This window comes from Buteo buteo, chromosome 12 (assembly GCF_964188355.1).
Source record: "Buteo buteo chromosome 12, bButBut1.hap1.1, whole genome shotgun sequence".
Taxonomy (NCBI): domain Eukaryota; kingdom Metazoa; phylum Chordata; class Aves; order Accipitriformes; family Accipitridae; genus Buteo; species Buteo buteo.
The window spans coordinates 6,457,591-6,484,048 of NC_134182.1; the positions used below are offsets into that span (position 1 = coordinate 6,457,591).

Genomic DNA, 26,458 nt, shown 5'->3' on the forward strand with positions numbered 1-26,458 from the left:
CCCCTTACCGCGGCGGAACCGCCGCCGAGGAGCGTGCCGAGCCCGTGCACCCCGCGCCCCCGCCAATAGCAGGAGGGCTCGGGCGGAGCGCCGGCCAATGAGGGGCGGGGAGGGGGGCCGGCGCGGCGCTGCGCGGCGGCTGCAGGGGGACGTGAGGCCCGTGAGGTCCGTGCGGCGGCGGCGGCCGTTGGGCGGGGGGTGGGGGGGCGGCGAGGCGTGAGGTGCGTGTGGTGAGGGCGGGCGGGCGGCGCTCGGGGACCCGCCGGCATCGCTGGGGAGCCCGGCAGCCTCGCCACGGCCGCCTACCTGTCAGCGGTGGGCCGGCTTCCTCCGGGCCGAGGGGAGCGGGGGGGGGGCTCCTGTAACGAGCGGGGACCGGGCCGGGTGCCTCGGCGGGGAAAGGACGCGGGTAGGCAGCGCTGGTACCCCGCGCCTCAGGAGGGCCCGGGGAGAAGGGGGGGGGTATCACTGCTCGGGCAGTCCCGCCAGCCCTCCGGGGACGTTAATGTGTACGGGGAGATACAGAGGAGCCCGGTGCCTAGCAGGCTGCAGGCAAACGCTAAGCGAAGGGTGCAACTCCATTTTGTGGCGCTCCGTGACCGAGGAAGCCTTGTAGGTGGATGCCAGCGTGGTTTTTTTCAAAGCGTTGGCTTAAAATCGCCGTTGGTACTGCTCACGCATGTGTTGGAAATTGCATGCTCCTATACGTGTTGGAAAGGAAAAACAGCGCGTTGTTACCTACAGGTTGATTCTAGCGATGTGGTGTCTCACAGATGCTGCAAGGGGCTGACAGTAACAGCTAGCTCTGTGCTTTTCTGGATGTTCTGGTAAGCGCCTGTCTCTGTCAGCAACTTTCCCGTCTGAAAAATAACAATACGGTCTTTATGGTGCATTTGCCACATGGCTGCATTAGTGCAGGAGCACCTTTGGATGAGGTTTGGAGATTAAATAGTTCATTTCTTCTTAAAACAAACAGGATTCGTAATTCTCCTCTAGTTGTAGCATAACTTACAGGAGTGACCAACAAACAGCCCCAAGCTTTAATTTCAGCATTGTCAATTGCTTGTTTTGGCCAACCTTTTCAGCCAGTAGCTTGAATTGAGCACTTAAATCCGCACTGAAGGACCTATATCAAAGTCAGTAGGAGCTGCGGGTGCTGTGGATTTGTGAAAAAGGAAACTGGATAAATGGTTTGCTATAAGTGAGCATAGGGGGTAAACTCGATACAGCACGTTGGTGGATATTATCGCCAACCTGCTAGTGCCAAACTTCCCCCGTGCTGTAGAGGAGGATAATTATATCCCTTATCTCCAGCTGCTCATACCAAGGGTTATTTGGCTAGTATTTATGAACACACAAAATATTGTTCAAATATTACATATATTCCTTCATCGTTTTTTTAAAAAAATAAAAATAGATGCTTCCCACCCAAGCCCCACTCAGATTCCCAGGTAAGCCATGAGAACATCTCTGCTAGGCACTGAACAGACAGCTACAAATAAATTTAGTAAAACTCATCACCCAGACATTATCCAATTGGAAGCAAGCCTCAGTCAGTACTAGAAAGGCTAGATTTGAACTTGAAAGGTTAAAAAAACAAATTCCCTGGGGAAGACACATTATTGACTTAATTGCTCTACACACAGGCTGTGCATAGACACAATATATCTGAAATGGAAAGGCCAAACATGACACTTTCATGTTTGAGAATGGGGTGGAGACAGGATGTGTTAGATGATGCAAAAACATGGCTGCAATAAGATACTAGCCTTGAAAAGTTTTGTCAAAAAAAGTCTAATTTTCTTAATTTCAATACTGACACCTCCAAAAATGCATATGAATTAATTGTTCAGTTTGTGGTTAATTCCATACTACTTTCTCTAAAGGAAAGATCATCTTTACCTTCATCTGGAAGGAGATGTTTCACATGTCTTTTCTAAGGACACTCTTTTATCTATTCCTATGCTGAATTTGGATGTCAGTTCTAAGTTTCTGTGTAACATCACTTTGCGTGCGTCAGCTCGGCATTAATTGTGAAATATGTCTTACTCACTGTGCTGAGCACGGAGAACTGCATGGGTTTCTGCATGAGCACGCTGTCATAGTTTGAGATGTAGGCAGAACAAGCACAGGATAAAGCTCTCCCCATCTTTCAAAGACAGGCCTGGCAGGTTCCCTTTATTGCCACGTAGTAAACCATTGGGTATTTCTGCCACTGCTGTTCAATTTGTATCACACGTTCTGTTGCCAGGCTTTCTACAGCCTTAAAAGACCCCGTTGAGTGCAAGGCTAGCTCCTTCTATACTTAGATTAAAGAAGAGAAGTGTCTGTTTCCCCACCTGATTTGGAATGCAGAGAGGTAGGATTGAAAGCAGGACTGAGGCTGCCAGGAGAAGATACTTCATGTCCTTTTTTTGTTACTTTTTAGTCCTTGAGGGGAATAGGGGCAACACACCCAGGATTCACAGTCTAGAATCCAGAGGCTAACTTTTGTGGGGATGGTTGCCTAACTGTGTCCACAATCCTAAATAAAAATTTGAACACGGTATATGTAAAGCACTGGGAGAATTATTCCATGGCAGAAGCTGTGCAAGATCTCCCTGTAAACTGGGGAAAAACAGTAAAAGAGAAAAAATACTGTCAATACTTGGGATTGGTTTAGTGCTACCAATTATGAGATTTACAGACCTGAACCCTGGACAAAAGAAGGGGCAGAATGCTGGGGTTCAAAAATGGACCAGGGACTCATCCTTTCTTCAGAAATTTTTTAACAGCCTCATGGTTAGCAGTTCCCATGGGCTTTGTCCAAATTCAGGTTCCCTCTCTGTTTGTGAAGACTTACAGCACTCCACCCTCACATCAGGACCCTAATCGTTATGCATGCTCTTGCATTCTCCTCTCTCCAGCCTTATTCATATTCTTCTTATTATTATTTATTATTGTGCTCTACACAGTGGGAAAGCTCAGCAAGAGGAAATGAGAACGGAGCACTCCCCCATCCTTTCCAAATCCCAGACAAATTTACAGTCTGGCCTTGAGCAAACTGTGCCTTGTTCAAAGGCAGGAGACGTGGACGTGAATCCTGTGGGGATCAGCCCAGGCCGCCCCATTCTGGTTTTGTGCCCTCTGCCAAAAGATTGTAGGTAAAACAGCTGTGACACCTGTTTCATCCATGCTTTGAATCAACTGTCAGAGTTTGTGTAGGAGCTGATCTGCTAAACTTGCTATGCAAACACTTGCCAGATAAAGCCCTTCCAAGTGGGCCAGAGAGAAGAAACCTAGGAAACTTCTACGTAAAAATCTAAACGTTGGCATCCATTGATGCCTTAGTGCCTCCAGTATGATGTGACAGCAGAATGAGGTTGTTTCAGGTTAAGTTTTTACTTCGGTGACTAAATCTCATGTAATTTTTGTGCTATATGCCTGCATTCCTTTGCAGATCTGTGCAGTGCAGATCTGAATGTAGAGAGCAAGCCAGAGCAGTCCTGTGAAAAAGCAACTTCCCAGATTTTGAGGAGTCTCTTGATTACCTGTAAGAACAAGAAGTGAACATAATTAAGAAATCAGCCACAACACATCTTTGGCACCGTAACTGTCATTTGCTTTTTACATCTTGTTCAGTAGCGTTCTGTTCAGTCAAATTTCAACATTCTTGCTGCCTTATCCAGAAACATGAGCATTTCTAGCAAGAATGTTACACCTATGAGGATTATACAAATAATTTATTAAATTATAATAAAAGTATGGTAAATATGTTTATAATAATATAAATTACAAGACATATAAATACTATAATGATATAACTAGCCTCATAATAGATATAAAATATAAATATAATGGAAATTATAATAAATTTAAATTGTAACTGATAATGAGTCACACTTCCCCAGAGCCTTCTCTCTACTGATGTTAAAATGGTTTGTTGAAGATTATTTAATTCTCCAAATATCCTTATTTTGCAAGTCAGAGAGAGGTCAGTACCTTACCCCAGGTCAGTGGGAAAGCTTGATAGAGCAGCTGGAAGTCCTGACTCCATAGCAGATACTTTAGCTGTGCCATCATATCTTCACCTCATATTGCCTGTTGATGCTTACGTAATGAAGGGCTTAATGATGCAATTTCATGAGGTGCATAAACAGCTCTGCTGCACGTCTGGGGTGGAAGCAGCAAGAGGGGCACGAGGAAGAGCAAGTCCAGGGGTCTTTAACTGTGACTTCCAGCAGGGTCACTCTCAGCCTTTGGGTGGGGTTGCTTTCCTTCTCCTCTTGGCTGTTTTTTGAGAGGAGTCTGTTCGCTCACCACCTAGCAGCTCGCCACTTACAGGGTGCCAGGGAACACCCAAGAAAAGCTCTGCCAGTTCTGAAAGCTGGCTTCTTTAAAGCCTCCTACCAAGTGGGCCAAGTTCCCAGAGAGTAGCGTAGAGAGGAACAGACCAGAGTGGCTAAACTTCTACAAACAGAAACAGTTAGAGAACCAGACCCTGGAAGGATCTTTGGGCCCTGCAGTAAGAAGGGCTCCATTGCAACAGGAAATTAGTAGGCAAACAACTAACCTGCAGAAAAAAAGAGTTAATGGAGTCTCAATTAAGCAGCTATTGGTTATGTCATTAGGTTGACAAGTATCCAGGCTATTCAGAGAACACTCAGAAATCCTCTTGCATAGGACAGGCCCAAGCTGTTTCTCCAACCACAATAAAATACACGTCACTATCCTTCTCCCATGTTCACACAGCTAACCACAAAGCAAAAGCTGCTCTGGAAATGTTTCCGTCAGTCCTCCTTCTCCGTCAGTCCTCCTCCAAGCAACCGCTGAGGCTCAGATAAACTACCTCTTGAGGGGTTTTGCCTTGTGTGCACTCATCCTCTTTAGAGGGTAATTTCTTCAGGGCAGGAGGAATGTCTTATCTGACTACGTACATTTATGGTGTTCCATCAACATATTATAATAATATAGGGATGATGAACTGGAACAGCTCAAGTAGAAGTCACTGGACAGGTGGCTTGGTTTTAGTAGTTAACTTGTAGGTATTTCAAAACTTTGGCAGGTTTCAGTGACGCTGTTTGTACCATATGTTATTTACATGGCTTTATGGCCAAGAATGAGAGCAACAGCCTTGTAAAGAAATGAGATCTCTCTGACTCAGTCAGTGCTAGATGCACATCCAGTATCATCATAGGATCCAAATGATGAGCTATTTTTGTACTGCTTAGGGCTGCTCTGATTCCCGAACTGTGTATTTTCATCCCAAAGCACTTGGGCATTCTTTGCACTTCTCCTTCCTTTCTCTCTCCCCTCACTGCAAAGGGATGGACACAAGGCTCCATTTCAGTTAGTGAGCACTTTATTTTTAAGATGATTTAGTGCTGTCAGAAGGAGACAGCGCGGCAGTTCTCGAGATGAATGTTTTCTGTCCAAGAGGAAGGCACAATACAGGGAGCAGAACAGGTATTTCATGATTTCCACCCCCATTTTCCTTCTGGGGCTCTCAGCGAGCAGCCTTGCTCTCCACAGCTGGAGAGGGCAGGGAAAGCCAGTGGGGCTGCTGGAAGGCCCTGAGCCCCCTGGCTGGGAGGAGGTAGGCAGAGGTGGCTGTCAGGTTCTGTGGAGGGGAGAGGACTGCTGAAGGGCTGCCTTGTCTCCTAACTGAAAAAAAGGAGGGGGGGGAAGAAGTCACAAAAAGCTTCCCTTGGGCCCCTAGGTTTTGCCTTGCTGAGAAAGCTACCTTCACAGGTGCCTCTCCATGCCCCTGCTCATACCACTCGCCCATTCTGTGTCACCCAGAGAGGGGCCACTTTGGGGAAGGAAGAGTGAAGGCTGTTGAACCACAGAGGTGATTTATCTCCTCTGTGGGTCTGCAGGGAAGAGACCAACAGAGACCTGGGAGGCCAGCATTGGTAGCAGAGCTTAAGACTCAAGCATTTCTTGTCTCCTGCTATTATCTATCCAGAACAGACAGCAGTGGCTCTGGACAGGGTAGTTGTGGCTTGTGCTATATAGCTGCAGGGCATAGACGATACAGGACTAAACTCTTAATAGGACGTGGGTGCAGGCCCACCAATGCTGGGGTTATCTCTAATAGTTATTTGAAGAAAAGGTAGCATTTTAGGCATCTTCTCAGGGATGTGAGGCAGATCACAGCCTCATTACCTTTCACCAGGGTTTGCCCCTGCCCTCTACACACACCTGCTCAGTGGGCTGGATAACATGATTTTCTTTCCACCTGAGGGTACAGAAGTGTTGCAAATATACTCTCACAAACTGGAAATTTACATATAGGTACATGGATTTTTTCTCTCTTTAGGTTATGAAAGAAAACAAAACTAGGTATTATTCTCTGGATGAGGTGGTAACAAGCCACAACAAGCCCAAGCTACAAACATGTTCATCACTGACAGAGGATTGCCAGAAAAAGTTGTGCAGCATACCATGCATACACCACCGTGCCACGCTCGGCTGTGGCTCATGCCACCAAACTCCCTCCAAACTTTGCCACACGGGTGCCCAAGTGGGTACCAGGTGCTTTGGAAAATTGGAGACAAGCCCGTGGGGGTGGAATATGTTGGGAGAAGGACAGTGCCAGGTGGAGAGGCTGCAGATAGAAGCACTAAATGGAAGAAAGTGATACCAGTCCTTGTCTTTGAATAGCGTGTGGGACAGTGTAGGGCAAGGACAGGCACCTTGGCCCTGCCACCTTAGCAGTGAATGGAGTAAAACATTCACAATATCGTGCTTGCCTGTTCGAATTCTGTTGCACAACAATGCTTTTTATGGGTATCGAGCAAAGCCATTTTGGATGAGATGAAGTTGAAGAGTGTAGCCGTCTGATTAGGAGCTGTGTGCCTCAAGAATAGGGTATTTCTGTTTCTCTCCAGGTCTGAGAGATTCAGTTAAACATTATTCAGCCTGTAATTCTTCTTTATCTCTGGGCTAGACAGATGGTTGTTTCTGCTCATTGTAAATTGCATTTGCTTGCATAGTTTGGTGAATGCTTTGCCCTCCCCTCTTGCCACCTGATTGATTACACATACCTCAATCGATTCTGTGCAGGCATAGTGGAAAGGCTCAGTTCTTTGTAGCTTCCAGCCAGGATTCACTTTACAGATCATAACTAGTGAAGCCATTCACCCCCTGAGTAAATATGACAAATTAATTTTGAAGCTAGGCAAACAGAAGCAAGTCCTTTGCCTGCTTTTAGCCACTCTAAAGAGCCTTTTACAAAGGACAGAAGGCTTATCTGGAACAGTTTGTGCAGAGTTATTCTAAACGGGAAGGTGGGCTGGAGCCAGAGAATATGGGAGAAACAGGGCTATTTCTGAACACTTTACTGGAACTAAGAATTAACACTAGGCATCATAGGTTGCCTTGCTGGCTAATGGTAAAGTGTGCTGCCAAACTCAGCCATTGGCCCCAACTTTTGGCATGGCATTGCCATGTGTCACATAGCTGGAGAGCAGTGAGACACCTTGCCCCAAGACACCGTGTTTTCTTTCACTGCCCTGAGACCCAGTCCTTGTTCTGGCTTCCTGGCATCTTGTCTCGCTGTTCCAAAACACAGCAAGGCGTGGGAGGGAGACAGGGAAAGCTGCAGAGTTTTTCTGAGTGCCTCTGTGGCAAATGGACAAACTCATAAGCTCCATCCACTTGCCTGAAGGTGATTCACAGATAGTCCTGACAATTTACTTCTAGCAGTCAGTCTAGGGGGAAAGCAGAATCATTGCTACCTTTGGATGCTGACTGACCCTTTTTCTGCTTTGCTGTAGCTATCGATCCAATTCCTGAGGTCAGTTGAAAAGGACTGCATAATCTGACCTCTAGTATCTGCATCTGCGTCTGCATACCTGGAGAGAGAGATCAGTTGGTGGCAGAACATTCTGACTGACACGTACCTGAGTGCAGCTAAGAGGAAGACGCCAGCACTTAATACAAGCCTCTGGAAAGAATGATTGATCAAGAGATGGTCCAGACATCCAGGTTAAGCTCTTCATTTGACCCCGAGCAAATTATTCAACTCCTATCTGTATAATAGGCTAATGGTACTCTCCTGCTCTGTCGTGCTCTTGAAGCCCAATGCCTAAAGTACTTGGAAAGCCTCAGTGGAAGCACAGCAGAGTAATTTCAACATGCTCTGTAGCTGTGCACAGGGAAAAGAGCTTGCCTTCAGGCACAGTGGTGCCAAGAACCAGCAGTACAGGTTCACTCTCCCATCAACTCCCAGACACTTCCAAGAAGACTTCTAGCCTGGAGGAGCCCAAGGTGGGAGCACAAAGATGTCCCTTTCCTTCAGCAGTCCCACTAGATAGTGTCTAATGGTGAAGCCTGGACAATGACTACATCCTGTGCCATCCACTCCACAGACTTCAACAGCTGTTGCTTCAGTTTAACTGGTGGCCTGCATTCAAAGCATAGGAAACATGGTTCCTTTCCTGGAAGACTGATGTTCTCGCTGTTCTTCTATGCAGTGACACTCCTATTTCATGACAGCGCCAAAAAGCATGTGCATGCACAACGGTGGCAAAGAAGGTGACCTAACCCTTTACATGCCAAGTGCCTTTAGAGAAGCCAGCACCCCACTCCTCTTTTGTAAGCCTAACCCATGCCTCAGGTATGTTTTGGTTTTTCTAGCCTTGTATTCTTCCCTAGGCTGGCCAGCCACAGCTCAGAGCCTCTATAGCCAAACACTATTTCTATTCCCCATTAGTTTTCTGCACAACCTAGAGTATGAATTGGCAGCTTGATGAGTTGTCTGAAATCATTCAGTGTGTTTGCCATTTCAGTTCTTAGCTTGCCCACTCAAATCACATAGGGACAAAAATCAGATATATTTTTTTTCCCTTATTAAAGAAGAGTCAAACAGTTTTCATGCCTTTTAACACCTGCACATAACACTCTGGAAGACTTAACTATTAGCACAATATTTGAAGAACAAAAGTAGCTCAAATTTGAGTTTCTTGAAATATTAGAAAGGCCGTATTTGGTAGGCACTTACAGAGAGGGCATGTCTTTTCTGGCATGATGATGGAGGAGGATGTTCCTGTTGGAATAAGTCTGTTAAGGCTACTGGCATTTTATTGCCACTACCTATCTGTTGGTACATCAAAGCTATGGATAGGTAGCTTTAAAAATAATCCTGAATACCTACCTTCAGCTCTAGGGATCTTGCTTGTCTTACACCAGTTTTGAAGGAAGGCTCAGATTCTTTCATAAATAGATGAAGCTCTACCAAGTCAGGGAGAATTGTAATTGCTTATATTTAGCTTTGTAAAGATTGAAGATGGCATAGTGCAAGTTAAAAGGTTGGATCAGTTTTCCACACTTGCTCTCACACTTTTTATACTTTTCCTAGTCTGCTTAAATGCAAGTTAGCTGTGGAGTTACTCGTGTTTTATACCAGGGTGAGCAAGGTCTCCCTGAAATCATAGAAACCAGTGATACAGGAAAAAATAGGCCTAATGCTTTTCCTACTCTGCCCCCTTCTGATTCTTCAGGCCCTGCAAGGCAGTTCAGGAGTGCCAGGCTTCACACCATTTATTTCTGCACAGACCTAATCCCAAATTGGCCTTGGGAGCTGTCACTTAGTTCAGGCTGCATTTGATAGGACTCGCACAGTTCCCAGTTTTGGAAAACTTCCATTCCAGCTACTTGGCCCTGTACCTGTCCCAGGTTTCTATATCAAGGAGTTTAGTTAGTTCTACTTCAAAGTCTCTAGTTATTTATATCTTTTTAATACTGAGCCATAAATAGTGCTGAGCCCCAACACCTCCCAAATTGTGCTCTTGGGCACCTGTCAAACAAATGTGTCACACAAAGAAGATAACAGTTCATATTCACTTAACTCCTTGATTGCTCAGGACAAATGTCTTGAATTTAGAGTGGGAAAAGATGAGTGACAACAAACCTGCAGCAAACAGCAGATGTAAAAGAAATTATAGTGACTTGTGTGATCATGTTTGATGCCCTGATCTGATGTGGGCAGATCTTTCTTATGTAACCAAGCTTAAACCCAGCATTTAGTCTCTTACTCTTGCTCTGTTTCCCATTTGTAGAATGGGAACAGCTCAGATCACTTTACCTTACTGGTGGCAGGGGAAGCAAGGATAAATTCAATAAGGGATAGAACAGTGTGGTAGGAGAAGTTCTGGCAAAGACATCACATTTGTCCAGACTGCTTCCTTATAAAACAACTGAGTTAAAGAAAACTAGATAGCCCCTGGTACTCCTGAGGACACGGACAACATGATCTAGCTAGACCCTAGATTCCCCAGTGCCAAGAGCTGGAATGACAGCAGCATGCTCTTTTTTTCCCTCCAGATTAGCAAGACCTGCTGGGACAGAACAGGAGACTGCAAGGGAGAAGAGGAATGATGAAGCAGTAAGTATAATTGTTCCTTTGCTTCTAGAAGATGTTCAGAAGAAAATCTAATTTAGTGATGTCTGGAGGAGTCCCTGACTTATGCTTGGTGTTTGTAGGACTGAAACTAGGGCTGAATGCTTTAAAAAAATACATAAACAAATAGGGAGGGACCCAAACAAAATGGAGCATGCAATATAACAGCAGCACCTCACCCAGAGCTGCAGTGCTGAACATGGCATCACATTGAAATCAGCTGGTTTTAAACAGATTCTGGCAGTGCGAGCTCACTCTCACTCAAAACCTCTCCTGTGCTGTGCCAAAACTGTAGCCATGCAGGGGTGTAGGGTGCCTGCTTTCTCCCTGCCATGAGGGAGACTCCAGGGCCTTCAGTCTTACTGAAAAACAAAGGGCATACAGCGCAGTACTCTAAAATGGCTGGTACTTCTCCATATAGAATTACTGCCCTCCCGTGGCTGCCAAGGAGCATCTCTAATGCAGAAACAGGGAGACCAGGGACTGAGGGAAACTAGAAAGAAAACTTAACTATATATTCAATTTAAACCAAAATGCAATTTGAGTTACAAGGAAGAGGAAGGCAAACGCACTGTGTGATTAACTGGAAGCACCTAGGAAGGCAAGAACAAAGCGGAGAATTTACTGATTTGGGAGTAGCAGGGAGACCTCCAAATACTTTGTTTTGCAAGGAGAGCGGGCCATGAGCTATTATTCTTCACCCGAATCCTGTCAGCGAGTGCCATTTACTCAAAGACAGATGGTCCATCTAACTTCATCTGATTGCCCCATGGAGGAGACTTCACTGGCAACTGGTGCAAAGAAGGTATGGGAGAGCAGACCACTACTTTTTCCTGCCTGTGACAGACGTGTGCTATGACCTTGCTGTATCTAACCCACATTGGCCCAGCTTCAGCAGTGTTTATAAAGCTCTTGCTGAGACACCTAATATTGCAAATGTGTCCTTTTCTCTCTGTGAGCCAGGAGATGACACTTCTAGCACAGATTGACTCCTTTCTGAGGGACTTCCCTTAAGAGCCTGAAGTTCAGTTTTATGAATGAGACCTTGAGTATCTGATGAGAGCTTCTGTGGAAGCACTGCATGGTTCTGCAAAGAGCATCCTGTTTCTTGTACTTTTTTTATGACTGTGCTGCTTCTTGCACACTCTCTGCAGCCAGAATGCCTCTCCAGTCTTTGATGCACAATACACTCTTTAAACAAAACAACCCTGAAACAATCAAAACCAAAAGCAACAATGAAGTGGAAAAAGGGAACAGAGCAATAAGCACAAGCAGCAACTGCGTGGTCAGAAGGTGATAATGCCAAACTGGTTGAATTGCACACGCTTCTAACAAAGGCATTAAATGCTTCAAGGAGGACACATACTTCCCACCAATAAAAAGCCTGGATTTGCATTAGGCAGACTTACCACTACATGTTTGTTTGTGAACTTAGCTTGACTCTTAAATGTTAGAGATTGGTGTCATATTTGGGACTAGATGCAATGAGACACTTCGACTGGAGAGGAGTCGTCGGTGGGACAGGGATCATGTAGGAAAGTGCCAACACATGGCACCTCCTGTAGGACTTCAGGCTGTCGAGTGACACCTGCATCAAGACAGGTGTCACCCCAGCCTACACAACAGCTGTGCTTTTTCTAGGATGCGCATCAGTGGGAGTATTAGGATTTCTTCAGGGTGAAAGAGACTGCAGTTCAGCAGAGCATGCAGCAAGCTGAAATCAGTGAATGAACACAGTAGACTGACAAATGGTTTCCTCATTCAAGTTGCCAGGTCACTGAGTCAGTATCTCATGTAGTAGCCAGCTAGGGAGTAGAGTAAATCCTGCCCTCCGTTTTCACATCTTAGGCTACGCTGCACAATGTTAACATCACAAACAGAACTTCACTTTATGCACAGGTGAAAATGTCCAGTGAGATGAGAAATCACTCAATATCGTTTTAAAACTTGTGTGTATGTGTGTATATATACACACGCATAAACACACAGAGTGAATATATATATTTGTAGTAAATACATATGAACTTTTACACAATTAAAACCACTCCAGTATATACGTGATATACTCCTATCACTCACCAGAACAATACATTTTGTTGCACTGACAGAATCTGTTGCTCAGTTACCTTTTAAATTACAATTTTTGTAAGTTATGCAGAACTGCTCAGTGGAAGGCCAATCTTTGGCAAGCACAAATCTGCAGAAAACCACCAGCTGCAGTAGTGATCCTTCAACATTTGAAGGTACCCCCCCCCCCAGTTTCCTTCAAATATCAACTCTGCTTTCATAGCAATAAATTGTTTCTAACAATATGCCACAACCGTGTTAAGCCAAGCAGAATTTTTCTTCTGGTACATATAAATATTTCACATCCTCTCTACACCATGCAACACAGAAAGTAAAATCAAGTTTGCAACTGATTGTATTCTGATTTGGCCCCGTAACTGTTTTAGTTTATATATAAAAAAAAAAAACCCTGAAACAAAACAACAAACAAAAATAAAACCAAACTCTCACATAAACCTTAAAAATCAGCAGAGCTCTAGTGATTTACATTTCCAAAGGAAATACCTTTTAGTAACAATTAACTGTCTGCAGCGAAGTCCAAACATTGCAAATGTAAGAAATGTGGACAGAAAACTAAACAACGAGCAAGAATTACTTACTTGTCCAAACCGAGACAGACACAACTCATAAAAACTTACATGCTTTTTAAAAATTTGTTTGAATCACCTGTGTGATGTCCTTGTTAAATACCAAGGTAGATTAGCTTGAAGAAGTCTATTGGAAAAAGCCCTACCTTAAAAATGCGTAGTTCAAAGCCTTATCTAAAAAGTATCTTCAGAGATGAAATTCTGCATCTCTCAATGACATTGCATTATTCACAAAACCTTGCATAATGTTACATTTTGAAACACTGACATTGATCAGCTGTCAAAGAAAACAGACGTAATAGACACTCAAGTCAAAAGAAAAGAAATTTAAAAAAAAAATCACAGAACTTTGCTATTTCTAAAAAAAAGACTCTCAAAGTAGAAATAAAATTATTTCAAAAGGTGGTGAAAACAGTAAGGTTCATATCAGTCAGACCTGTATTTTTTACTGGCAACAAGCACTGTGATTTTTTTTTTTTTTAAATGAACTCACTTGAGGGTGTGTAAACATTCCTAGCATTAATGATGCTTTATGCAGAGTAATGTAACAGCAGATTAAAGTTTGCACCCCCATATTTTGATACAAACTACGACAGGGTATTTCCAAAAGAGTCCCTTTGACAGTAAATAGCTATTTTAAAATTTGTAATAAAAAAATAATCTTTAAACAGTACCAAAACCTAGGTAAGCCAAGTCTCAATCACTGTAAGAAGACCTCTTCATAAAGGGAAGGTAAATCCTCCTTTGGAGTAGTTACAACAATGCACAGAAATGAGACCAGAAATACACACAAGAAGTTACAGGTCTGATTTACTGGAGTTGTGCAGTAATTTCCACCTTACGGTAATTTGAAGATTGTAGTATGGACCCAGAAAAAGATTTCCAAAAAGATAAAATGCTGGAAGGAGACAGGAAAACCTATTTTTTTTCCCCACGCTGAGGATCTGATGCACTGGAACAGGCAGCCCTGCCTTCATCAGCTGTTAGCTCCAGCAGTGGATGTGCTCAGAACCAGAAGCCTGATGTTTAAATGTCCCACCACTGACATCCTGTCTAGATCCGTCACGGCTCACTATGTCTAAGGTCAGAATAAATAAGCATTTGGGCAATTTCAACAGAAGTTGTGTGCACAGAGGCCAGCTTATGAAGTTCAGCCTCGCTTCTCTAATACTCACAACCAGGTGTAACACACTGCTCTGTTCTGTGCATGCTGACTGCTATGCTTTTCTAATTACAAGTATAACTTACTTGCACTGCATGTTTGCACAACACTTCAAAAGTGTGAAGCATTAGAAATTCTAGCATACAGTTAAACTTAACTGCAATTCCAGGGCTAAAACACCTTAGCTTCTGGAAGCACAGATCAGACCCTTCGCCTCTCCGGTGTCCCATGCTATATACAGGTTTCTGCACTCACAACAGCCAGTGTGCACATCAAATAACATAAAAGTAATGCTCTGGCATCAGCAATGAGCCAGGCTTTTCACTGGAGTCCAAGAGTCTTGTGAAAAATCTCAGTTCAACATGTAACTATTAGATTATTTTTTTTAGTACACATCATGTCACAGAGTTAGTGTTTTCCTTACAAATATATGGCACTAAGTGTAAAACTTTATGACTTATTCCAAACAGTGTACCATACATCACAGCAAAGCTTTAAAAAGAATCCTCTAACTCCCACTTCTTCTAAATATACAGCTGGTGGGAGGCCAGGGTGTCCATGAATGGTCGCACAAGGTTGTCTGTCGAGAAGTAAAAGACCAAGCCAAAGGTGATGGAGATGGGAAGAGCAGGCAATGCTTTCTTAAAAACAGCCAGTAATAAAAGAGTTAAGCATAAACCCTGCCAGAGAGAAGAGAATAAAAAACACAAGGAGATATAGTAAGAAGCCCAGAAACTTATCTGTCATCAACAATCTAACAGACAAATAATAAGCTATATACACTGTACAGCAATTGAAGCCTGCCTGAGCTACCCAGTGGCATGAGGTACATTTGCCCACAGCTTCATCTTTCACACAGGTTGGACAGGTATTTTCTTCAGCAATTTTGAGCACAGCTCTCTGCTGAGAAAGTGGTGTAAACAGCTAATGCTGACATACAGCTGACCCTGAGAGGTTAATTTATTTACAGATTATTTTACATTTTGTTCTAACACCATTATGTATGAAGTACTGATCCAGCAGATAAAAGCACTTAAATCCTGGTGAACTGCACAGATAAGGAGTTTCACTGGAGGACTCCAATACACAGCAGCATGTACTTCTAACACCTTCCCAGTCTTCAAGGTCTTTTGGGGTAAAAAAAAAAAAAAAAAAAAAAAAAAAAAGAGAGAGAGAAACAAAACAAAACATCCACTGCTGTTCTTTTTGACTGGACTGCTTAGTATGATAGGTGAATTCTGGTTTTATCTGGATAGCAGGCCAAGATCTGTTTTTTGGAGCATGTGTGAAAGCTTTTGTACATTTTGGGTAGACAGTATGGCTAAGTGCATTTAGGTATGGATTCCTTCTCTCATCTGAGCCCTTTTTAATTCCTCCACGATGACAAAACTTCAGAGACACTTTTTTTTTTTTTTAAATCAGTGTTTCTAGACTGCAAGTTTGATTACAATCCAACTGAGCCTGTAGCTCTGTTCTTGCACTCTCAGGGATTGTATGTGGCCTACTCCTGCTCCTTGGTTCAACTCTACATTTAAAGATGTGCTCACTGCTGGGACACTGCACAGCCATTTTTGGGAACCAGAAAGTCACACAGCAGCAAGAGTATGAAACTGCAAAAGGAGACAGAACAAATTTTAACTGCACCATAAAAGAAACAGAATGAGGCACTTGGCCTCATGGGCAGACAAGAGAGAACATTTCCCCCAGTGAAGGGACCCTGTGCTGGACCCCAGGATATGGAGCTCAATGTTCCTATAGGTTTCTCTGACCTGTGAGGTAGGAAAGCTACACTCAACACCCTTTATTTAAGTTAGCTCATTTCTAGTTCTCATGCTTTTTGATTCATGATGCTCACAAGTGAAAGTCACTGTCTTTCACTATCCTTGGGATCTAAGTGGGGAAATGGAGGCCCAAGAAGGACACAATAATTCATTTTCTTCTACCTTCCAAAAATCCTGCCATTGCCCTTCTGGTTAGTTTCCATGAGGATGCTGATGTAATCAGCAAGTTCCTATTGATTATTTTCTACCTAGGTGAAAGCTCAACAGCATGTGGTCATTAGACCTGGCAGGACCAAGTCCTTTAGCAGTTACAGTATTATCATCGTCTGCTTTTACTGATAATTTCCATGGATTTTTAAGTCTCCTTCCTTCCTGTTTTTTTCCAGCTCAAACATCAGAACAAGATAGGTCTTCATCCTCTTATCTAGCAGTGCTCCTTAGCATAAGGGAGTTAACCTTTTCAACTACACTTGCTAATCAATGTGGAGTTCACAATATTGACTCTTGTGCCTGACAGAAGCCCTAACACTGAAGCAAACCCGCTAACTGTTTAGCTGTAACTGTTTTCCCTGGGGCTGTTTGACCCCCACCATCTTCACACATGGCTCTGCTCTGGGGAGTCCATGTTATTCAGCTTCAGTAGCTGTTTAAAGCCTGTCTTTATAGACAGAACACTGGGTGGTTTCTCCTGAATACCCAGCAGGTTACCTGCAGTGATTTAGCAGTGTTCAGCTGCTGGTAATTCTGGCAACACTGCTGTGCTAAACAGGGTGTAACAGAGTTTTTAAAAGCTTGCTCACTTACTATGAGAATGGCTACAAAGCAGGCCAGCGTAGTATTCCAGTCTCCACTAGCTGTGGCAGCTGCTTTCCCAACAAGCACACTGTAAAATATGAAGTCTCCAAGGCCCAGCTTCACACCCCCTGAGAGAAGTGGAAAAAGAAAACAAGTGTTAATTCTGCTCCTCCTATTTTGCTTTCTCCTGAAGAAATTCTTGTCCCCAGCAGGGCAGGTGAAAGTTCCTAGTCCTGGCTACCAACCTGAACCCTTAGCATCCCACACATTACTGAACAGGCTGAGACTTCCAGTCCCCTCTCCCACACTTGTTTTTGCTCAGCCTCATTCTCTGAGGTGCTTCCCTGGGCTGCTTTATAGATGTACCAGCTGAGGAAGCATGAGGATGGAGAGGGATGGGAGGCAAGGGGAAGAAGGAACTGTTTAAATTGTCAGCATAGCCAAGAGATGTCACTGGAACAATCTCAGAACAGATTCTGCAGCAGCAAGAAACAATACACAGTCAGACTCAAAATCTTTGTTGCTCAACAAGTCACAACTCTTCAAATTAACTGTGATTAGACCAAACTAGGTAACAGAGTGTTAACCACAATGAGTAAAAGCATGAGGCTCTGACTATACTGAAAACAAGGTATAAAGCTTCCCTTACTTTCCTCCTCCTCGAGCTCCTCTAAAGAGGTGATGGGGCGGGTTGGAACAGGACTCCTCGTCTCCGACATCTGAGAGTCTCCGTGTGAAGGGCTCCTGTGGTTCTCTCTCCCATCCTCAGCTTGGTTCCGCAAAAATAGGCCAAGAAGAATGGACAAAAAAAAAAAAAAAAAACCCAAACCAAAAAAAACCACGAACACACACACACACACAAGAGGTAACTACATTTACAACTTGTTTTAATGCATGAAATCCACACTTCTGTGAAGCTTCTCTGGAATGGGTAAGCTGTTTGTTTCTTGGAGGTGTGATCATCAGGACCAGTTCAAGCAGAGACATTTAGTGGCTTTGAGGAAAACACGGGTGTTACTCGAAACAGTAAGAAGGGTACATGTTCACTGCTTCTTTGGCAGCTACCCAGGAGTTCAATGGCTTTAACAAGCAAGTACATATGCAGAACTACGCATTGCTCTGCACAGGCTAGAATGACAAGTAAACCCAAGTAAAGTTAGTACGCATTCCCACATTGTTATATCTTTGGGGTGGAGGTGCTCAGGTATTCCCTAACTGGTCATATGGCAAAAATGGATGACTAAGAGGACTGCCATTTATGAGCAAAGTTCTGCCCTGAATCACATTGACATTGGAGCTGGGTGTTCACATGTAGCAAGCAAACACATTTCATTGTTCACAGATTTAATTTCTCCTCTCTACCCCCCCCACCCCATTAAACACATCTAACAGAGCCCTTGGCAGTGCTTTTGGTAGCAGCCAGTCTGTGATACATTACTCTATCTGACAGTTCCTATTTTTTTAAGTTCTCATACAAACTTTCCAGTTCACATCAGCCTGACAGGATGCTGCTGCTGCAGATGCAAGCAGACTGTGATCTGGGACACACAGAGCTTCCACCAAGGCATTCTGTATGCCTCAGCATGTAGTCTGCGCCTGCTCTGTGCCCAGTTTCAAAGCAGGATTGCGTCCCTGCATTTTGTTATTATGTCAGCTGCTTTACCCTCAAACAAGCAGCATGTTCAGTTATCAACCCTTAACATACATTCATTGCTTTAACATAAAAGGGTACTGTCATCTCTGAAGTGCAACAGGACCAGATGGGAAATCCTCCCAACACCACAAGTCAGATTTTATTCAATCACCTTAAAACTGCAGTTTAACTTGCATTTCAAGAAGATAAAAGCAAAGGCACATAAATTACCACAGGACCAGCTAGAATGTAAACTTGGAACTCATCAGCTACTGTTGGGTAACTGCCCAAACATAAGCCTTTACTCAAGGGTAAATGTAAAGACATTCATTTTCTTCGGCAGGGTAAGCCATATTGCACTTATAGCTAGGTAAAAGCATGTCTGCTCCATGGCAGTGGCCTGAATGCAACACACTGCAACACACCTAAGTTCACCAGTTCATTGGCATTATGTTTATGAGCCTATGGTTTAATTTACCATCCCCAGCTAGTAAAAATATAAACCCCCGCTAGTCCACTTTCAGCTTTGACTTCAGTACATCTGAAGATGTGTGTTGAACACCACTTCTGTTTGGTTTTTTGTTTGGTTGGCTTTTTTAAATAAAAGCAGCCTGAATACTGGACCTTCCTACATCATCTGGTCATCTTTGCTGCCAGTCCTAACAGCAGGTTTCAGAACATCACCAAGTTCTGCGAATAACATAACAACACTGAAAAAAAATATGCATCTGTCAGGATTCAGGGGCTTGCATTTACTTGCAGTCTCAAACATACACATTATTTCCATGGGACAGTGCTCTGTATAAAAGAGTGACATGCAAGCAAACCTGCATCCCACGTCTGCTGACTTGGTCCTCTTGCAGCTGTGTCTGGCTTTGCCATTCCAACTGTCCACATCATAGCAGCTAGAAGAAAGAGAGAAAGTAATCAGCTGTGTAAAACATCGGTCACTATAGTTCAGAGGAGCTAAGTATTTAGCTGTCCCTAAAAATACAAACCGTTGCCCCTGTAAATGCTTTTAAAACACTCACTCGTAGTTGGTTTTCCTAGGCACTTAGAAGGCAAAGTGAAAGGAAATTAAGGCAGTGCATCCATTCAGTTTTTAAGAAAGTTCCAGAGCACAAATAGCCAAGAGTCAGTATAGTCTTCTCTGTAGGCTAAAGAAAGCAAAAATCCAGAACTAGGGTCCTCATCTCCTTTGTTTTCTTCCTGGTTTCTGGCTCTTCTCTTCAAAGACAACAATTGCCCAGGAAATTATATTAGTACAAAAGGTAACCAGAGATTAACTTACACAGCTTACTCCTCATGTTCTGCTAAAGGTAAAGCAGACAAGTGAGGGATATGCAGGAGTTGTTAGAGTGCTAGTGTCCTCTCTGCCTATTTGTTTTGGTTCTTTTCTGTCAAAATATTGGCTATTTCTGTTTTGGTTCCAAGAATAACTGAACAATGTTTGGGGGTTTATGCTCGAGATGGATTCCTAAATCAAAAAGGAATACAAACCATTCTGAAATCAGTGGAAGGGAACTCAAATCAGCTGTTTATTTAAGTGTGCATTGTCCTTCCTGTTTTTATAGAAGCTAAACTAAACAAAATAAGCCAAGGCAAACACAGAGCCTGCTTTTCCACTACAAGCTCAGCCAAGGTGATGTTTTTGCATCTAGAGGGAGCCACAGAATGGGGCCTTGCAATGGAGACACTGACGTTCTGCACAAAAACTTTTTGTTCAGTATTTATTTGTTGAATTGCATTCTCCTTTAGAGAAACTCGTTTGTTAAGTAAAACATGTGAGAGACTTCATCTAGATTGTCTCAGGTCAGTGTAACAGAATCTCCAGTAAAAGGGAGGTCAGCTGAAGCCAACAGAAGCTCTGCTTGGAACATATAAAAGCATTTATGTAACACTAAATGCTTGGAAAAGAAAAGATCAATCAGGTTGTAGGCATCCTCAGCTTAGCACCCAACATTTGGAAATACTCATTCATCTTACAATGAAAAAGTCACTGAGGTCCATGAAGCACTTGAGTCCAGATCCTGTGAGTGTTGAGTCGCCTGCCTCCGAACTACCTTAATCTTAAGCACATATATACCTTTGTGGAGAAGGGCACCAGACACCATCATAGTTAAACAGCCCAAGAAAGCCAGTGAAGAGGTGACTGATTTTGTTTGCAGAGCGGTATTTGAACAGAGCCCTTTACGAACCAAGCAGCCACACAATGAACAATAAAGCAAATATATTCTAAGCACTGCCATCCATACAGTGCAGAGCACGAGGGGGCTACAGGAAGAATGGAACCTCATCACACATTTAAAGTGTGTCTATAAAGTGTATGCACAAGGAATAAGTGTATTGACTGAGCATCATCTAACCACAGAACTTTGCAAACACTACTGTCCATCTAACACAGGTTTTTGTATGCAGAACAAAGGGGCATGTTCTGCACTGTATTCACAAAAGGATAAATCTACTTTTGAACATTTCAGCTTCACAAGGCAAATGTGGGCTCCCTTTGGCTAATTAGAGTTGGCACCATTGTAACTGATAAACAAGGCCTTCTACAAATGGTCTGTTCCAGAACATAAATGCACACCAATCTTAGGGCAAGGAAGTAACTAAAATAGTGCTCTTTGGTTTGACACAGAAACAGGTTGCAAGTTTCATCTGGCTAAAAACATTTAACATTCTAATCTTACTCACAGGAATATATTAATGCAGGAAAAATGGGCTCATTTCTCTCCTGTGCAGTTTCTACCAGCATTCTCAGTGGCCCCTTGGGACAGAGAACAGCCATCAGATCTGCAAAGAGAAAAGGGCCAGACAATCATCTCAAACTATCATGCATACTTTACATTCTTTATCTTTAAAAAGCTATTCTTCCATCAAAATTACATCTATCAGTATTAACTGGATGATTTCCTGAATGGCAGTTTCTGCCACTTTGCATAATTCTAGCTGTTGTAATCCCTGAAGATGTTGTTCACTTAAAACACCGTTCCCAAGCCTTAATGTAGTAATGAGAGTTTTCATTGTGCTAATCCTATAAAAAGCCTCTTGAGAATACCACGTTATTTCTTTGAAAGTAGATGACAGCATTACATTGAGGTGTTAAATTTAATTAGAGAAGGACTGGGGGATACTTTGTTCACATTCCACGATCCATCGCTACATACACTGACTCTGTGTTTCACATGAATGAAGGCCTTTGGACGAGTTCCTCCTTGCCTACCCTCTCTCCTCCATCAGAGCTCCTCACCAATCTGAATGTTGCCTCCTGGCTACCTCTTGTTCTGCAGGTTCTCTTGAAACTTGTAACTCATACCAAAATCCATGATCTCTCGATAACCATAAACGAAACCTGCAAGACTATCAGGTTGCTACTGATAAAAATCCAACCACCCATACATGCAGTCAGATGCGGTTCAGTACTTCCCTGACTTGGTGTTCCACTTTGAAAGACATGGTAGGAGTACAGTACCTACACAAACAAGTAAGCAAGAGACAAGCCAAGGAGTCAACTTAATTGCCCATCTGCCTCTTTCTAAAGCTGTTAGCACCATAAAGTTGTTTTTTGAATGACATACACAGTCCTGCGATTGCCTCAGAGTAACCTCTCCATGAGCCACACCTTGAGAGTCACAACCCAGACTTACCATAGATGGAGATTGCACCTAGAATCACCCATGCTGACCACTCAGGTAGATATTTAATGAAAACCAGTGCCATTAGAGCACTGATCATAATGAGATACGCTTGCTGAAGCTGCAAGGGACCTTTCCAGTGGATGCAAATCATTCCAACAGCTCCAAAATTCCAGATGACTAAGAACAGAGTTGGGTAATCCATGGCCACATTGTACGTCTTCAATACTTCACTGGAATACAAGAAAATTTAGCTAAGCAATAAAAGCAACTGACACACAAAGCATCATACTAGCTGCAGTTAAACAGACAGGCCTCCTACTACACCAGGAGGAAGCGGGATAGAAGCAGCTTTCATCACGAAAGGGGAACCTGCCTTGCAGCCAATTGCTGCTCTTAGCTCCCTGTTCCTCCTGCAGGAGATGGACATGCTGTGTGTGCAGTCACCACACTGCCGTAGTCCTGAGGTCAGCAGTGATTCCAAGGGTTTGAGCAGGCAGGATTTCAAGTCTTAACTGAACATAGGCTTACAGCTACGTGACAGCCTGCAGCAGAGAAGTCATGTAAGAGTCATCCCACCAGATGCATGATGCTCGCATCACCTGCAAGTTAAAAGCTTGGTTCCACCTGAGCTGGGAGCTAAGGGAATGAGCTTGAAACAATGTAGTCTGAGAAAAAGGCAAGACAAATCAGACAACCAACTCAGCACACAAAGGTCCTTTCCACTTGCTTCTCAATACATAGTTCAGGGCCTCTGTACCACAACATTCAGCCTGTTCACTTCATGCTCACGGTATCACATCCCAGTGGTTTTTGTAGAGTAGGCACGGTAAAATCAGGCATTGCCTATTAAAGACCTCATTTTCCATTTTTTAAAATGAAAGCTATCTCATTCTAACAATTCTTAAACCTCCATTTGGAGAAGGGGAGACATTCCTTTCCTTGTTCAAGTTGGGGATTTTCTGCAAAGAGCTGAAGGAGCCCTGAACTGCCAGGTTGCCTGCACCATTCCCACTTACCCGAGATATATGTAGGTAAAGAGGAAAAGCAGCATCAAAGAGGACAGGATCAGCCAGCCATGGATGAACTATCAAGGGCAAGAAAAGACAGTGATTGAAGGGGCTGTTATCCCTCATGCAGGTCACAGCTCTGCATGCACTATTGACAGAGCTTCCTATTGTCCAACAGACTCCTGCACTCCTCCTCCAGTTTCCAAAGACCCTGCCTTCCCCACTGCCAGTGAGGGAGGAGGGACAGCCAGTTGCTCCCAGTTCTCCCAAACTCTTTCATTTTATATTCTATCCCTTGATGTTTGCTTTTGTTGGTTTGGGTTTTTTTCGGGGAGTAGGGGGGAAGGGGAGTCAGTCTCTTTCCTATCCATTTCCATGGGTGTCCATACTGGCTCCTAGCTTAGACAGGTAAGGACATTCTCTTTGCTTGGTGGGGAGGAGGAGAGGTTTGCCTAAAGCTGTAAAATAAATCCATCTCAGGGCCAAGTTTAAAAAGCACCAATGGCCAGTGCTCAGATGCTGGCCTGGTACCACATGTAACAACTGCCTGGGCAGCACAAAAATGTGAATGTGCCTTTCCCTCCAAGCCTTGTCCCCTTCCACCAGAGCCTCCACAGGCAGGAAGAATACCAGTTCCCACAAAGCTTGTCTGAAACTTCTTAAGAGGAGGCATTCACAGTAAATGGTACAACTTAGGCCTTAAGTACAAATGGCAAAACTTTTTGATCAGACGGAGAAGACTCAGACCTGACTAACACAAAGTAGCCAGCCTCGTTTTTAAAAGCCTACCATTAGTGACAAAACAACAGCAAAGCATATTCATACCTACCACCACTAAGAAAGGCTTCTGTACAATATGATTCTTGCTGTGACTAAGATGTGGACTAGCCAGTGCAGTGCCTGTATTTCTCACTGACACGCAAGCCCCACTTGAACTCAAGTCACAGCATATAGGTGGAAAAGGCTCTGGCATGAACGCTTTACCTTGTAACAGCGGTACTTATAGAGCAGAACTAGGAACACAGTCATTACAACGATGACGCTGATCATTATGATGGTGTTCAACACCGAGTTCAAGAGACGCTGGCCCACAGACGGGGTGTCCTCACTGAAAGGGGTATAGATCCTGCAATATGAAGCAAAAGCCATATAAAGTATATATATTCTCTTCTAACTAACTGCCCCAAAATAAAACCAGACCTCTCTGTGTGTAAGAAGGAAAGGGAGGCATGATTACCAAGGACAGCAAACATGAGATATAGCCTCTGAAGCGGCTGGGCTCCAGTTAATTATCAACTCAAGATTAGTGGTCTCCATCAAAAGCACATTCCTACAGAGAAGCTGTAGCTGGCAGAGCCTAAACAAGAACACCTAGAGTATAAATTACTTTATTTAAGTTTAGTAGCTTCTCTCCAGGCCACAAATTTTTATTGCATGCTCTGGATCCTCTCCATGACAATTACAAGGATACATCCCAGGTGCTGTCCTGAAAGGGGGGACCATTTCTTTCCACACTTGGTAGGAGAGTCTTGGACTCTTTTATCACTTCTTACCACCCTGCACCACGCCCCCTGCCCCATTTTGTTTCCTTTGGTTCAGTTCAAGGGACTACAGTCCCCATTTCTCCACCCGACGTGTGAAGCACAGTTAGAGCCCCAGGAGTGCTCTCGGGCACAGTCAGCAAGAGCTGGATGGAATTACGTATCCACACCATGAGTCTTTAGGAACCAGAAATGTCATCAGGAAATGAGACACTCATCCAAATGAACATGCTGTTCCCTGATTGCTGCCAGCTAGCGAGTGAACAGACTAGGAGTTCAGCCTGGGCCTTTTACGCTGCAATATGAAGCAACTTCATTATTACGCTGCTCACAGGCTTCACTGAGGGCACCCTAATGACAGCGCTAATGAACCAGTATAACGCAGGTATGGAAAAAACTTACACAGATGAACGTAGCATACTTTAGTAAAATCTTTGTATGTTTACACAGCCACCTTCAGCTGTGCAAAAGTTCTCCCAACCTGCCAAGGAAGCAGTATGTGTACAGAGACACACGTGTGTGGAACAAATGTATAAAGCTAGGGATCCCATGTACTCAGAGGCTGTTCTGAAGACCCCACTTACAGCTGCCCGTTTTTCTCCGTATAGAAGCGCACTGACTTTATGGTGGCGACGACAACAATCATACAAAGGGTGACAGGCACAAAGAGCATGATTACATGCTTTGCTCCATATTTCAGAGTCAGTTCCTCCTCTTCATTTTCCAAGGTGCTTTCTCTCACTGGAACACCCGAGTCAGACATTTCCCCATCAGCAATATTGTTAGGGCTACGGCTGCTACCTGTTCGTCTCTTCTGTAAAAAAATATTAACAAATATATGACACTTCTTTTCTTTGTGTTCAAAGCTTTATTCCATCATATTTCATGAGGCTGCTGTAGGCCACCACAGCATACCACCTTGTTGCTAATAGAAAGGTACCAACTGAACAATACAATTAGAAACTCCACTGCAAACAGGCTGCAATGGAGTTTTTAAACCAAAACCATTAATATCAAAGAGCCTCTTCAAGTGCAAATATATAGATGGGCACACGCACATGAAGGGCAAGATGTCCAGAACTGAGATAGAAGAAATGTCATCTGAGGTGGCATAAGCTTGACCAGTTCCTCCCCCCACAGAAATGCTGTGCTTGCTTTACTCTGCTGCTTCACTGGCAGCAGGACTAAATTCTGCTCTAACATTTGCTGCATTTGACCTAGCAGACAAAAGGTTTCTGGCAAAACAAGAAGGCTGAAAAGGATATCCTGCAAGAGTCATATGTGCATCAGGTCCTGATTAAAAGCCTGTATCTTTACCAAAAGGAAGGAAAAGGGAGGAGTACATATGGAGAAGAGAGGGGAAAAATCACAGTGGAGGAAATGGGAACAGGCACTGCTGCTGCTAGCTGAGAGTGACACCAGAGAAACAACACTGGCCAAAGCCAGTCTGCTGGGAGGGATTGAGGGGTAGCAGGACTACATCTATAATCACACTCCACTTCTTCACTCCCGGGGAAGGACGCACACCTACCCTATGTGCCTGCGCTTCCCCTGCTTCTGAGGCTTGCAGGCCATCCTGGTAGGAGGGTACTGAAGGGCTCTCTGCAGACATCAGGGATGTTCTCTCATTGCAGGGCTCCTCCTCGCTGTCCGAGTTGTTCATGAAGGTGATCATCGTCGCTTTCCTAGGGAGCACTCAGGAGGAGCACAGCCAAGCACTACTCAAGGCTGAGGGGACAAGCAGAGCAGAAGAAAAGAGAAACAGTGAACACTGCAGTGCAAGCAACTGGAGGTCTGAAGAGGAGGCACAATTTCAGCAGGGAGGCTACAGCCCGCTATGTAACTCCATCTCCTTCTAACAGC

The 26,458-nt window shown here is 43.9% G+C and overlaps 1 protein-coding gene and 1 long non-coding RNA gene across 5 annotated transcripts; one reads left to right on the forward strand and one right to left on the reverse strand.

The window, feature by feature from the left end:
* Positions 1-60: 60 nt before the first annotated feature.
* LOC142037866 (uncharacterized) lies at positions 61-26,458 on the forward strand. 3 transcript variants are annotated; one of them, XR_012652458.1, is made up of 4 exons: positions 61-165; positions 7,761-8,602; positions 10,309-10,369; positions 26,230-26,458. It is a non-coding gene; the product is annotated as an uncharacterized LOC142037866 (long non-coding RNA). The 3 variants fall into 3 exon arrangements; XR_012652456.1 differs by lacking the exon at positions 26,230-26,458 and adding an exon at positions 11,056-12,038; XR_012652457.1 differs by lacking the exons at positions 61-165; positions 26,230-26,458 and adding exons at positions 507-827; positions 11,056-12,038.
* On the reverse strand, positions 12,320-26,320 carry PSEN2 (presenilin 2). 2 transcript variants are annotated; one of them, XM_075042511.1, is made up of 10 exons: positions 26,127-26,320; positions 25,180-25,409; positions 24,039-24,180; positions 23,064-23,131; positions 22,057-22,277; positions 21,104-21,202; positions 19,237-19,314; positions 17,426-17,545; positions 16,786-16,904; positions 12,320-14,880 (listed from the first exon to the last, which is right to left on the reverse strand). In XM_075042511.1, exons 1-10 carry the CDS (start codon positions 26,268-26,270, stop codon positions 14,725-14,727), a joined length of 1,377 nt encoding a protein of 458 aa, XP_074898612.1. In that variant the 5' UTR covers positions 26,271-26,320; the 3' UTR covers positions 12,320-14,724. The 2 variants fall into 2 exon arrangements, with proteins under 2 accessions (XP_074898612.1, XP_074898613.1); XM_075042512.1 differs by lacking the exon at positions 12,320-14,880 and adding an exon at positions 14,892-15,327.